This window comes from Ahaetulla prasina, chromosome 1 (assembly GCF_028640845.1).
Source record: "Ahaetulla prasina isolate Xishuangbanna chromosome 1, ASM2864084v1, whole genome shotgun sequence".
Lineage (NCBI taxonomy): Eukaryota > Metazoa > Chordata > Lepidosauria > Squamata > Colubridae > Ahaetulla > Ahaetulla prasina.
In genome coordinates this window covers 252,079,284-252,094,287 of record NC_080539.1, presented here as the reverse complement: position 1 = coordinate 252,094,287, position 15,004 = coordinate 252,079,284, and the positions used below count along the sequence as shown (strand labels likewise).

At 37.6% G+C, this 15,004-nt stretch overlaps 1 protein-coding gene across 14 annotated transcripts in view; it reads left to right on the top strand.

Moving 5' to 3' along the window:
- BIN1 (bridging integrator 1) overlaps positions 1 to 15,004 on the top strand; it is a 128,054-nt gene that overhangs the window by 47,651 nt on the left and 65,399 nt on the right. For all 14 annotated transcript variants that reach the window (XM_058195765.1, XM_058195755.1, XM_058195832.1 and 11 more), the window contains exon 2: positions 12,827 to 12,907. In XM_058195765.1, coding sequence (XP_058051748.1) covers positions 12,827 to 12,907 — 81 coding nt within the window. The remainder of the gene's footprint in view (positions 1 to 12,826; positions 12,908 to 15,004) is intronic.

Here is a 15,004-nt window from a genome sequence, read left to right as displayed (position 1 = left end):
AGTTATATTCTAGGGATATGGTTGATGATACAGAGATAGAAAGATATTTACAACAACAAAATATTTGTGAGCTTACAGAAAATCAAAGAGAAGAATTGAATCAATTAATTACTTCAGAGGAAATTTTCTTAGCAATTAAACAACTTAAAATCGGTAAAGCACCAGGAACAGATGGTTTAACAGCTGTTTATTATAAAAATTTACAAAATGAGATGGTTGAACCACTTAAAGAGTTATTTAATAAAATTCAAATGGGAGGAGATGTTCCCCCTTCATGGAGGACAGCCTTTATTTCGTTAATACCGAAGGAAGATCGAGATGGTATTAAAGCAGAGAATTATAGGCCTATATCACTTTTAAATACTGATTACAAGATATTTACCAAGATATTGGCTAATAGATTAATGCCAGTGATGAATCAAATAATTCATAATGATCAGTCAGGATTTATTAAGGGTAGGCAGATGAGATATAATGTGAGGCAAATCGTAAATTTACTTGAATATTTGGAACGAGAGGGGAATTGAGAGTGTGAATAAGCGTGGAGAGACTAGAGATTATAATTTAGGAATTATTTTAGATTATGATTGTTAGTTTTGATACCCTGCATTTTGTTCTGGGAAGTCGGGGTGGGGGTGGGGGTAAAGGGAAGGAATTGGGGGTTGAGGTTAGTGATGGAGTGATGGTTAATGTACAGGGATTATTGAAGATGTATAAATATAATTAATGTAGGGTCGGGTCTGACCAGTTGCCATTTTAGAACGGTGGGGAGGGAAAAAAGAGAGAGTAGGAGGTAGGAAAGAGGAGAAGAGGAAGGAAGAGGGGTAGAAGAGGAAGAAGAGTGTAGGGTGGAGGGAGGAGAGGAGGTAGATAAGAGAAGGAGAGGAAGGTTTGGAAAGTAAAAGAAGGTAGAAGAGGGAAGAAGGTTAAAAAGGGGGGTGGTGACTGGGCAGGCCCGACTAATTGTATATAACTGTACATTGGATGAATTATTTGATAAGATTGTAAAAATAAAACTTTTTTATAAAAAAAAATAAAAAATACAGCCATTCTTAAGCCTTATATGCTCTCGCTTGTACTTCTGGAATCGTATATCCTGCCAATGCAACTAGGGGTCCATCTCAACACTCTGAATATGCAAAGCTGATGAGTCTAGTGTACATTCTTGGGTCAAACCTTACTTTTTAGTTGTACATAATTGGAAGCTCTTTACATCTCTTGACAATGAATGAATAGATACCAGGTTAAGCACAAAGTGTTGGCCCAGACATTTGCTGCTTTTAAAAATGTGAGATGAGGAGCTATTGCAGTGGTTCCTGTGCCAATTTTTCTACTGGAATCTGAAGCACTTTATTTCAGTATACCATTATCTTTCTCCTGCCTCTAATTAACTAACAAAAGCAAGTCTGACATAATCCAGTCCTGTTGAAAAGAGATCACACTTTGACAGTATTGCCTCTTCACCCTGGCATCCTACTTAATGTGAACAAGAGTCCTTCCTATGAGAAAGAGTTATCTAGATTTTTTCCCATTAAATTTGATTAGTTAGCTTTATTTAGAGCAGGGGTCTCCAACCTTGGTCCCTTTAAGACTTGTGGACTTCAACTCCCAAAGTTCCTCAGCCAGCTTTGCTGGCTGAGGGACTCTGGAAGTTGAAGTCCACAAGTCTTAAAGGGACCAAGGTTGGAGACCACCGATTTAGAGGAAGACAGAGAAAGGGAGGCTCAGCTTTACAGTGTGAGTAAGCCTGAAGTAAAGGGCTTGTTCTTAGACTACTCATAACAAAAGGTCTAATGTGCATGCATGTTACTATTGTTGCTTATATAATACATGTGTTAGACATGTTGTTTTAAAAAATGAGACACAATACATCATGTGTGTCATTCCAAGAAGAGGTCAATGTTGCCTGGCAACAAAGCAGACCAGAAATATTAGACAAAAGAAAGTGTTCAATGAGTGATGACTTCATCAGTATTTAGTAAGAGCTTGCTTTTAAAACAGGTTTTCAAAATTGAGGTTCTTAAGTTGGAGAAACACAATGTTTTATGCTGGTTTAGTACAAATGTCATCAGATGTTTATTTGTTTGTTTGTTGAAGAGGTGGTTGTACTGCCCTTTCCATATTCCTGCTATCTCTGCCATGTAAGAAATGCAAGAGGAATTGTTCAAGGCTTTAATGTGGTGAAATTCTTGAAGACATCTAACTGAAACATGGGGAGGAAAAATCTATGTGCTGTAAAGCACTTACCATACCTGCTCTTTTCATCCTGAAAATGTCTGTCTCCCCTATTATTGCCATCTCTCACCTTCCACAAAATGAAGAGGTAATAAGTGTTTTAATACTTTTTCATTATAGTCTCTGGACTATTCAGTTGAATTTTTAACTAAACTTCAAATCAACTTTAATCAGCTGTCAAAAATACAAGTTGAGTTGAATCATTCCAAGTCTTCAGTTTAAATCAAATTAAGATTGATTTGCAACCAGGCAGAGGCCACATTTTGAGGGGGGGAAAAAAGGATGGTCAATTAGTGTTTATTAATTAAAATTATTGTCAATGTTCCAGCTGACGAACCCAACCAATGCAAGCATGGCTGAGACCATCCAGTCTCTTAATGCAAAACTTTATTGAGTACATCATTTCGGCAAAGATGAGGACAAAACCACATCCAGTGGTGGGATTCAGCCAGTTTGCACCACTTCGGGAGAACCGGTTGTTAACTTTCTGAGCAGTTTGGTGAACTGGTTGTTGGAAGAAATCATTACGGCAGAGAACTGGTTGTTAAATTATTTGAATCCCACCACTGACCACATCTAACCATTTGCTGCACAAACCCATATAGTTAAAGTTCAGCTTCTCCCTCCCCCTTATTAGACCATTGTCCAATGGAGTATCCTGGTATTGTTGTGAGAAAGTCTTTTGGCTCTGGTAAACACCTGCTGAAATGTTCATGGTTCTCACAGCTGGCATCTTGATGTCTGGAACCTAAATTCTATCTACCCCTTCCCTTCCCCCATAGTTCATTGCCAAGCTGAGAAGCCATAATATTTGCAACAGCAAAAGCGCCTTTTGAAGCTTTACAATTATTGCATAATCCACCTGATTTATAAAACAAACTGATCTCTATCTGCAAACATACTAGATCACACACTCCTATATCTGCACATCTGGGTGCACATAGACATAGCCTTCCTTCCCCCCTTTCCAACATATAGAGCAAAAAAAGGAACAATGGAGGGGAATGAAAAGTAACTGAATTGGGCAAGACAGAGAAAAGAACGGAATAAATAAAATAGAGAAGCCAACAAGTAGTAGTTGGATAGGGAGAAGGAAAGCAAAGCAAAGCCAAAGAAAGAAAAACTATTTGTTGGAAGATCAGCAACTGATTGAGCTGGACTTGGCAAGCCTAATCATATGCATTACTTACATATTACTAACTCGATCTTAAATCCCACTGGGTAGAAACTCTCAGTCTATTACTCTCAGTCCCAAAGCACACTTAGGGCTTCTAGTCCTGTGTAGTCTCCATCCCATTATGAAATCCCATAATCATCTATTCAGTGGTGGGATTCAAAATTTTTTCCTACCGGTTCTGTGGGCATGGCTTGGTGGGCGTGGCATGGCTTGGTGGGCATGGCTTGGCGGGCGTGGCAGGGGAAGAATCGGGGTGAAATGCAAAATTTGTTACTACTGGTTCTGGAGCTGTGGCTTGGTGGGGGGAGAATGTGACTGGGTGGGCGTGGCCAACTTTTTTTTTTTACTTTTAAAAGCATTTTTTCTACAACTTCTATGGCTGAAGAGGTTGTAAAAAATGCTTTTAAAAGCCTGCGATGATCAGGCAACTCAGCTGGGATCGCCAGAAGAAAAAATAGCTTTTAAAGGGTTCTGACGATCCCAGCTGAGTTGCCTAATCACCAGAACCTTTTAAAAACATTTTTTCGATAACCTCTTCGGCTGAAGAGGTTGTAAAAAATGCTTTTAAAAGGTTCTGGCGATCAGGCAACTCACCTGGGATCGCCAGAGGAGCCTTTTAAAAGCTTTTTTTTTACAACCTCTTCGGCCGAAGAGCTTGTAGAAAAAATGCTTTTAAAGGGTTCTGATGATCCAGCTGAGCCGTGCGATCATCAGAGGTTTTTTTTTTTACTTTTAAAAGCATTTTTCCAAAAAAATGCTTTTAAAAGTAAAAAAAACAAACCTCTGATGATTGCACAGCTCATCTGGGGCGGGGGCGGGGGAGGGATTTTTGCTACCGGTTCTCTGAACCACCGCCGCCATCGCTACCGGATCAGGCGATCCAGTCTGAACCGGGACCATCTCATCCCTGGGAAGGATACTGTAAAATATCCATTCCCTCCCCACTCCAGGGGAAGGTTTCTGCAAAATCCCCATTTCCTCCTGATCAGCTGGGACTCGGAAGGCAGAGAATAGATGGTGGTGGGGCCAATCAGAGGTGGTATTTACCGGTTCTCCAAACTACTCAAAATTTCCACTACCAGTTCTCCAGAACTGGTCAGAACCTGATGAATACCACCTTTGCATCTAATCCTGTTTAATGGGCAAGTGCAATGAGAGAATGCTAGTCTACTCTCATCTGCTTGCACCTGGCCCTTCATTCCTTGTGATTTAGGAGAAAACCCTGCCCTTTTCCTTTGTTAAATAAGTTACTCATTTTAACCTGGCTGAATGCCAATAAGGGATGTCAATTCACAGTCTATTGATTTTGTTCCATTAGTCCAGTTCAGAGATTGTAGTGGTGAGTTTCAAGTGTCATGGATAATCTTAGAAGGATCAGTGCTCTGGGATGAAAGAGCCTGGCTCTGGGGAAGTCTCATCCAAAGCAATACAGTGGCAAAAATAATCCAGCATATTGAAGAATTCTATTTTAATCATAGCTGTAAACTTATTTAACATTTTATCATTCAATGACGTTTCACATGTCACTTTAATTGTACGCTGGAGATATGTCAAGCCTATCCAAGAAATCAAGAGTTTCACAAAGGCTTGTTAAGTTACAGAGTCTTGGAACTTGGTATCTTGTGTGTTTTGTCCCTTTTTTAAATCAGTGATTGCATTCAAGTAGTCCTCCTTGATACTTTTAACCTTTGTAATGTCTTTTGATTTAGGCAGAAACTGAGACACAAACAGAATATATCTTCTTGTTCTACAGTCTTCTTCAAACATCCATTTTTATTCCTGGGCTCAGAGGATTTCACTACATTTTATTTGAAGGGAAAGAATGTCTGGACAATTGTCCAGCTCGCAAGCACCATAAATGCATGTGGTTAGCTGCTCTGCAAAAAAAGAAAAAAAAAGAAAAAAAGAAACCAACAATGTCAACAAACAAAACAAAATTCCAAAACAGTACTTAGCGGGTCTTTGGTCTGATCCAGACAGGGTGTTGTCATGTTTTTTGGGGTCAGTTTCCAACCTGTGTGTTATTGCTGTAATTAAAACCGCTGACCTTCAACAGGTCTGTGGGAAAATAAAGGTACAAGGAGAGCTTCGCTGAATTACATGCAACCACATCAAAGCTTTATCTCTCTGCTGCATATATATGACGGGGCAGATGGCTCGGTGGTTAAAGATGCTGAGTTTGTCAGCTGAAGAACTGACATTTTGGGTTTGAGACCTGAGTGCCATGTGACAGGTTAAGCTCCCATTACTTACCTCAGCTCCTGCCTACCTAGCAGTTTGAAAGCATGCAAATGCAAGTAGATTAATAGATATCACTTTGGTGGGAAGGTAACAGCATTTGGCTACATGCCAAAGGTGTGTGCCTTTGGCATATAGCCATGTTGGCCACATGGCTATGGAAATTATCTTCGTACGATACTGACGCCCTCGGCCAAGAAACAGAGATGAGCACCCTGCTCTAGAGTTGGACACGATTGACAGGGAAACCTTTACCTTTCTACATATGTGTGATCTTTTCCTTTTCCTTCTTTCAGGCAGCAAATTCCTTTATCCCTTCCCCCTCAAGCCAATACTGAGAGTAATGTTGATTGTCTTTTTTCAATTTTGCATAGGCAGATCTGTTTCATTAATACCTGTAATTAATTTGACACTCCACCCCAAGTAAAGTCTTAAGATTTTTGTCTGATCTCATAGGTTATGCATGATGGCGTTACACTGGGACACTGGGAGAGGGCAAACCCATGTTGCTGAGGAATATTAATATTTGACACCATTTGTACTCCTTCAGGGAATGGGTGTTATCCTGTGAGCTCACTGATAATTAATGGGAAATGAGCGTAATCCTGCACATTTCTGTTCCCAGCTGTTGTGTCAGCTAAAACGCTCATGCTGAGTCCCTGTCTGAGTCCAGCTTTTGATTTAAATACACATGTGTGAGAGAGATGGTTGGCTGAACTATTCAGTTCTGCTCTGGGTTGAGTCCCATTCCAGCTCCTGAAGGCTGGGAGCTGCCTGTTGTTAACAGCTAGCAGCATCTTCCTGTCTGCTTTGAAGCATCCACATGTTTTGTGTTTTTTAGTCTTTTTGGAACTGTAAGACTTTGTCTTTATAAATTGCACAACTTTTGTGTTTTATGCCTTTTCAGAATCAGTCTCTTCTAGGAGAGGAAGTAGTAAAGCGAAGGAGATGAAGGATGTGAAAGTAGTAGAGGGTAGAGAGGGAGGTTGTGAAGAAAGGAAGTGGCAATCGGGCAGGCCTGAATCAGTAATAAATAAAAATTAATGACTAATGATGGATAATAGTTTGTACATAAATATGATGTTGGAAAATGGAAATAAAAATTATTTATAAACAGAATCAGTCTCTTCTAGAGATTTTAAATTTTAGGAGAAAATCCTCTGTAGAATTTTCACATTAAAAATACAGACTTGGCGATCACTGAGGTTTTCTTAGTGCTATAATGTGAATAGGGGTAGGGGTATGTAGTGTGTATGTAGGCATTTGAAAAGCATATTTTCTTTTGCTGTCTACTTTTTAAGCACTTTCATGGAATCCATTTTGAATATCTACTGCTTGACAGAAATCTTTTCAATACATATGGATTATATAGGTATCTTGCGTGCAGACAGATCTAATGCAATTACTACCAATATATATTCTGATCCATATCATGTAATCATACAGTTTCCTTCTAGGATTCAGGTAAAATAGCATTACGAAACCTAAATATAAAATAAATACTAGCTCAAATTTGCAGATAAATACAAACATTTATCTATTTTGTGACCTATATTTTTGTCTTCTCATTGCTTCTCCAAATATAGTACCTCAGGCTAGTTTACGTAATTTTTGATTTACTTATTGACCTCAGCCTCTTTTACCATCTCCTTTTCAAATATCCTGAGAGATATATTTGACTGAGACAGAGATTACAGGAACTTCCTCAAAGTCTACCAGTGCGATGCTGTGGAAGAATGATTTAAATCTCGGTCTCTACAAATTCTTGAAATTGTATTTGCTAAAGTATTTTAACCTGATTTTTTTTTGAGTTTATAGGTTAAGCTAATATGTGGTTGTTTTCTATAAAGACATACCACATATATATGATTAACTCTGGACCAAGTAAAACACACTGAACATGTTTTACTTGGTCTAGACTCTAGAGTTTAATGCATTTAATGGATTTTTTTTCCAAAATGAAAATAGCCACAGGGCACTATTCCTCACAGGCAGTGAGGGAAGGGGGAATACAGTTAATTATTAAAATCATAGTAAGCATGGAAGGAGACTTTAATCTTTTCAGAAATTTGTTCCTTCCAGGCTATTATTTGGCAATAGGAAGGAAGCTGCTATTGGTATCAAAGAGAACTTTTCCCAATGGTAACTGTGATTTTGCAAGAACAGGTTTTTTGGCGAGACTACAGGAAAGGAAGAAAAACATAGCTTGAATGAGCTTGCTGCAATTCAGTCAGTGGCCGATCTGTGCTTCAGATTCAGTCCCAAAAAGTGCGTCAGAGGACATGGGAAGCAATGTTCTGTACCTTTTTAAAGCAACCACTTCTTTTTCTGAGAATCACATGGCAGCTGAAGAGAATAACTATGCAGTCTCAGGAAATGATGCTACAGCTTCAGGTGGACAGTTACAGATAGATGGTACATTTGTGTTGCCACGGGCTTTGAAAAACCTTTTCTGAATTTTAATAAGGGTGTTATACATCCCTAATAATTATATTTGATTTTTTAGAAGTACAGTCACTTTACCATAATTTGGCACTCTTAACTAATTAATTCCAAGTAGTATGTGCTTTCAAGGCACTGATACTGCAGATGTGTAATGTTATTGTGTGGTTTGTGAATCCAACTGAAGTTTATAATAATCAGTGCTTAAACAAATGATCAGAGTTGGAAGTTTTCAACTGGTGTCTTGCATTTTGTATGTATACTATTTTTTATAGGGGAAACCTTTCAGATATTACAACATGGTCACAATATTTGCTTGGGTTAAATGAACTTTAACCTAGTTCAAAAAATAATCATTTTACAAAGTCAGTACATATTATGCTAAAAGAATCACCAGGATGAGGATAATATCCAGAATCCCCAGAACCATACAACCATCAATATTAAATGCTCATTAAAAATGATATTCTACATCTCTGTCTTTAGATGGGAAACAGTCCAACTGGGCATGACTTTGCATTTCTTGAAATTTGAATATTAAACCAGATTATTCAAAAGATCCTTGTTGAATATTTACATGTATTAATCTACTGAATGTGGAAAAAAGAGCACAGAAGCAAACAGTTGATACCGCTTGAGTCTATTTTTTTCTATGATTATAATACATAAACTTGTCATTCTAAGAACCTTTTTCTATTGTTCTACTTAATTAACTATTGTATTGAAATCAAATGGTGGTTTCATTTTATTTACCTTATAAAAAAGAATGTGCAGCTATCTAGCTTAACTGATCCAAATTTGTGAGTTTCTAAAAGGATATATAAAGGTTGGCACAATCTGCTGGCTAAGGTTTGGCATACGGTTGAAATTTCTTTCGGTGAGTGAGAGTTGGTGGTCTATTTATTATGATCTCAAGAAGGCAAAAGCTAAGTAGGATTAGACTCAGACCTCTTTAGTTTTGGGATGGGAGACTATCAGGACATCTCAGGTTTACAGGCAAATTCATGAAATCCAAAACACATCCTGGAAGACTGCAGGGGCAAACTCATCAGAAATCATTACCAAGGTAACAACATGTCTCTGCCACATACACTCTACAGCCTTCCAGAGAATAGAACCCAAGGCAGAGAACAACATTGAAAACAAGTAAATTGGCACTGCATTTACTATGCTTTTTAATTCACTGTGGTTTAAGAAGAGGTTAAACATCGAGTTGAAAGAAATGCAAGTAAGAGAAACCTTGCTCTGAAAAGACTGTTAAAGTTACAATTTAGGACAGAGATGGCACAGCTTATGCTAGGAAATCTGGCAAAGTAACGAAAAAGGAGAAGTCAGTTGGGATCATATTGCAAGCTCAGGAAAGACTGACAAATAGTAACGGAATCCCAGGGCATGGAAAAAGGTTTCTGAAAAGGGTGATGCTGAACTAGCCACCCACTCAGTCATTAAATACCAGCCTTAAGTACTACTCTTGTGCACACGGATAAAATGAAACTCTGAAAATCAGGATTACAGAGTCAGCTGTCTGCACATATGTGCGTAGGATCAAATTCAAAATTGTAGTGTAAATTGATTAGGAATTTTGGTTTGTCTCTAATTATGCAATCTTTCAACAATCAATCTGTACTAGAGTAAGAAGTAGGAATTTCTTAACAGAAATGAGAGCTTGTAGGAACTGGTTTATTCTTTGACCCCTTCCATCCTCTCTGAGAGTTATCAGTGCTAGGATAAATGAGTACACTTCTATATCCACTATTTTTTTTAACCACTTCCCTAAGCACTCTTCTTCTATTCTCCATGGCAGTTTCTCAGGCCCCATAGCTGTACTCCTTATTCTAATATTTTGGAGAAACATATTTTCTAAAGAAGTTTCCAAATGAAGAGCAAAGGAATGAGCAGATTCTTTACTCTTCTCTGCATGAGGATGGAAGAAATCAGTAACATGGTCTTTAACTTGCAATATTTTATGTGCAGAAAAACATTCTATAGTTTATTGCTTATGAATACACATTTATACTGGGGGCACAATGGCAACTGGAAAGCTGACAGCCCAGGTTCGAGACCCGAGTGCTATCTCTGTGGGGGCTCCCATACTCTGGAATGAGCTTCTCCCAGGTTTACGCCAAATACCTGACCTTCGGACTTTCCACCGCGAACTGAAGACACACTTTTTTATCCGCGCGGGGCTGGCTTGAATTGAATTTTAAATGTCAAATTTTTTATCAATTTTAAATGGGGTTTTTAGTGTATGGTAAATTTTTAAATTTTCAGGCTAATTTAAATAAGTTTTTTAAATTGCATTTTAAATTGTACTTTGTATTGTTTGTTTTATTTTGCCTGTACACCGCCCTGAGTCCTTCGGGAGAAGGGCGGTATAAAAATCAAATAAATAATAATAATAATAAAATAATAATAATAATAATGATGATGATGGGGTGAGTTCACATCCTTGTTCCAGCTCCTACCCACCTAGCAGTTCTAAAGCATGCAATTGCAAGTAGATAAATAGGTACCACTTCGATGCTTTGGCGTATAGTCATGCTGGCCACATGACAGCAGAAATGTCTTCGGACGACACTGGCTCCCTTGACTAAGAAATGGAGATGAGTACTGCTCCCTAGAGTCAGACACAACTAGGCTGGGGTATACTCTTTCCATAGTAGCATACAAATAGTTTGATGGAATAGCTGTGTAGGAACTCACTGTCTGTGGACTGTTTTAAGTTTTTGCTTGTTAAACACACACACTCTCTCTCTCCCTCTCCCTCCCTCCCTCTCTCTCTCTCTCTCTCTCTCTCTCCCTCCCCCCCCACACAATTAAATTAATTAAATGTAAACTTGGCAAATCGTCATACCTGATCTTTGTTATAGCTGGTTATTGCATCAACATGTATGTTGATACAATATGAAGGGGAAGGGGCAGGCAATTGAAGTCAATAACAGACACTGTGCCTAGTATTGCTTGGGTCTGTGCAGTCATTCAAGACAGCCAGGCAGGCAGCCCTGAGTTAGCTTTTGTAGGCCACCCGCCATGGCAGCCGCACACTTGACTCCATACAAAGAGCTCTAATAAGAAATGGCTGATAAATGAAGTGTCTTGATTAAATTTTACTTTGCCTCAAATGGTGTGTGAACTGCATTGTTAAAAAGGGTCTCTCAATGCTAAGAGAGGCCTGGCTGATTGCCATGGTTATTCTGGTCCTTCCTGATGACAGAATCATGTCCCTATGACAGGAGTCTCCAGAGGCTATTTCTAATCCTAGACAGAAGTGTATTCAATTCTCATAAACCCAAGAGTGATAACTCTGTGCTCTGCATATGAACTTAATCCTTCTGTATTTCACAAAGGAACCATTTTGTAGGGAAGTTGCCCTAACGTTTTTGCAGGGGGATCAGGATTGCGCTGCACATGGTTGCTTTCCAATTCTTTTGACTTTTCAGTGCCATGCCTCTCTAATTAAATTTCAGCAAATTAATTTAATTAAAAACCTGCAGCCCACGCAGTTTTCCCTTTATGTTATAGAAAGCAGAGCTGAACAAAAACTGATTGCCTTCCAGATGTTGCTAAATTACAGTTTACAGCAGTCTTCATTATCAGTCAGCAGGCTGGCTCCTGAAAGCAACATCTGAAAGACCACATGTTCCCCCTCCTATAATGGATGTAGATGGAAAAAAAGGGTAGGTTTCTGCCCCATTGCTCTTATTAGCCATTTCTTCTTTTTACTTTAGCAGAAAATGAAGTTGGTTAAGAAAAATGCTAAGCTTCTCTACATGTGATAAAGTAAAAATTGTTTGGAGCATGATTCATATTTTAATATAGAAAATTCTGAAAATGAAGATAAAGCTGAAACCATAAATTTCTCTTTTGAGCCTAATGGAAAAAAGACTTGGAGAAAAAATTTGGAACTTCGACACTATATATGTTGACAGCAGCAAGATTATTATATACACAAAACTGGAAGGATGGATGGCTGCAGAAATTGGTGGAGTTGGCTGAAATCGACTATTTTGATTAAAGAAAAAAATATATGTACTTTTGTTTCCACATGGGGACCACTTCTGAACTTCGTTCTTGATGTGAAAAAGAATGAAACTTTGATTTTAGGTTTTACCGATTAGATTAATAGATCCTTATAGAAATGGCTACTTTATATTATTATGAAAAAACAAAAAGTTATGGTTTGATGTTAATGCCTTATTTGACTGAGAGAGTCAGAAGTCAATGCTTCTTTTTCTTTTTCCCAACTCTTCCTCACTTTTCTCTCCCCCCACTTTCTCCCCACTGCTTTCCTATTTACTTTCGTATTTTGTATCTTTATTTTATCTTATAACTCAATAACAATGTTAAATTGTGAAGAAAAATGCTAAGCTCTCAGTTGAGTTTTTCACCAATTGTTTTGAAAGGATAAGCTCAGAAATACGCTGAAGAGTTCTCCCTCAATCTGTGATGCTACCTTATGCTGAACTGGGCCTTTGGATCATCTTCCCCTCACTTTTATGTTGTGATAACTGTCCATCCTGGTCAAAATCTTCAACTGGCTTTGGCACTGATCGTAGTCGGAGCATCTGCTCTAAAACTGAGTGGACTGTACTTAACCTAAGATGAGCTTCTTCCTACTCCCCATTCCTAATTTTTCTGTTATTTTTGTTTAAAATAAACAAAAATATTGGTTTTTTGATGTGGTTATGTGGTTGTAAACATTAATTTCTTCCTTGTTTTCATGTGCTTTTATAGGTCCTCCAGAAACTTGGCAAAGCGGATGAAACAAAAGATGAGCAATTTGAACAGTGTGTGCAAAACTTTAACAAACAGCTGGTAAGTGAGTTAAAAGGATTCATTCACTGATTGTTGTACACCACCCAGAATCACTTACAATGAGATGGGTGGCCATATAAATTTTATAAATATATAAATGAATAAAATTTGTTCATTTATTCTTTTAATTTACGATTTGTCTCTTTTCTTCCCTGATCTTAATTGGTACCAAACCAATGCCAGATGATCAGGAATGGATTTGGGGTACATTACTTCAGTTCCAGCATGGTTTAAAAGTTTCAAGGATTATTTGGCAAAATTTAGAGACATTGATTGATTGCTGTAACTATTCTTTCCTCCCTGTGAATAGCACACAGTATTTTAAAAATGCAGATAGCCTCGTGTTTTAATCTTCTGTGTCTTAGTTGACTTACTTTATCTGCAACAGAACAGATAATTATCCTTCTTTCCCAGTTCTTCTTGTTAGAATATAACATATGTTGCCATACAAATATAATTAAGCATTTTCTGCTCTATAATTGCAAAAATGTATCATCCAAACATAAAATTACATTGTTAAGAGAGGAAAAAAAAATAACAAAAGGTCAAACAAATTAGCCCTCTCCCAAAAGATCTTCATGGAACAGACAATATCCCATTCAACAGAACATGTAGAAAACTTGGATATTAAAAAATGCAAATAGAACAATGAACAAAAAAATTGTCTTATATTGTCTTTGTTTACTTGGATTCTCTTTTTTAATTTATTTATTATATAATTTAACTCATTTTGGAACATATGTGGAATGTGTTTCAGGTCACATTTATGCAGAAATATTGAATAATTAAAAGTAAGTAATTACTGAATTAAGTAATTAAAGTCATACACTTTTAAGCATCACTGTAACTATTTAATTGATTTAAAAGTAGTAAATGAACTATCAGGGACTGCAAAATGCAAAGCCCATGGTCAGATGCCCATATCCCCAAACACTAGTTGGTTCTGTATGTGTGCAGAAAAGAGGTTTGGCCATTTTGAGCAAAAATCTTGCTGGCTAGGTCACCTTCTTGCTTAGTTATAAATAACACATACATTAATTTCACTGAGTATGTGATTTTTGAAATCAGGTGTTTTTAGCTTACAGTAATTCAATAAGTAGTTTCCCTTATAACATACTGAAATGTCAAGCCATATTTAGGAGTTCATCTTGCTGCTTTTTTGTATTATAAGCATAAAGTAGAGATGTTCTTCAGTACCGTGTGAGCAAGTGTTTCCATTAAAATAAGTTTAAGCACGAATTTGTAGGAGATGACCAGGCTGAGCCTGAGGGAGGAGTCAAACACGTCATCCATCATGAGACCCTGCGCTCCCACAAGAGATCTAAGTCCTTGAATTCCTTTCTGTTTTTAACTCTTGCTAATTTCCCTTGACCATTAGTAGTTCAGATTCTTATAGAGACCTTAAGCTTGCAATAAATCTCTATACACATTTGAACTGCCTGAAACTTCTGATTTCCTTGGCGTTTGACAAAATTCACAATACAGTATAAGCATGGCAGAGTGGGAAAATAATGTAATTTTATGACTTCTCTTGCCACTGTTGTTACATGAATAATTGCAATTGTTAAGTTACTGACATGGTTGTTAAGTGAAACTGGCTTCTCCATTGACTTTGCTTGTCAAAAGCTCACAAAAGTTGTTCACATGACTCCAGTGCACCTGCACCCATCATAAATATGAACCAGTTGTCAGGCATCTGAATTTTGATTATGTGACCATGGGGATGCTGCAACAATTGTAAGTGTGAAAAACAGCCATAAGTCACTTTTTTTCAGTGTCATTGTAACTTTGAACAGACACTAAATGAACAGTTGTAAGTCAAGGATTAACTGTAATACAGAAACCAAAAATTGGTGTGAGTATTTTGGCCCACATTTTAAATTCTAAATTTTATTCTGCATTTTCAAATCAACAGAAATTTGGTCATAGCCTTTCTGGCCTTGAGATTGGGTGAGGCTTGCTTAGAGTTTACAAAACCCTTCTGTCCTGCCTGAGTTTCAAATTCCCATCTTGCAAGTATCAGCCTCAGCCCTTACACTACATAATTTTAGACCCTAAATTGAAAGGTTTGTCAGAAAACAGAATTCTTGTGGGTTT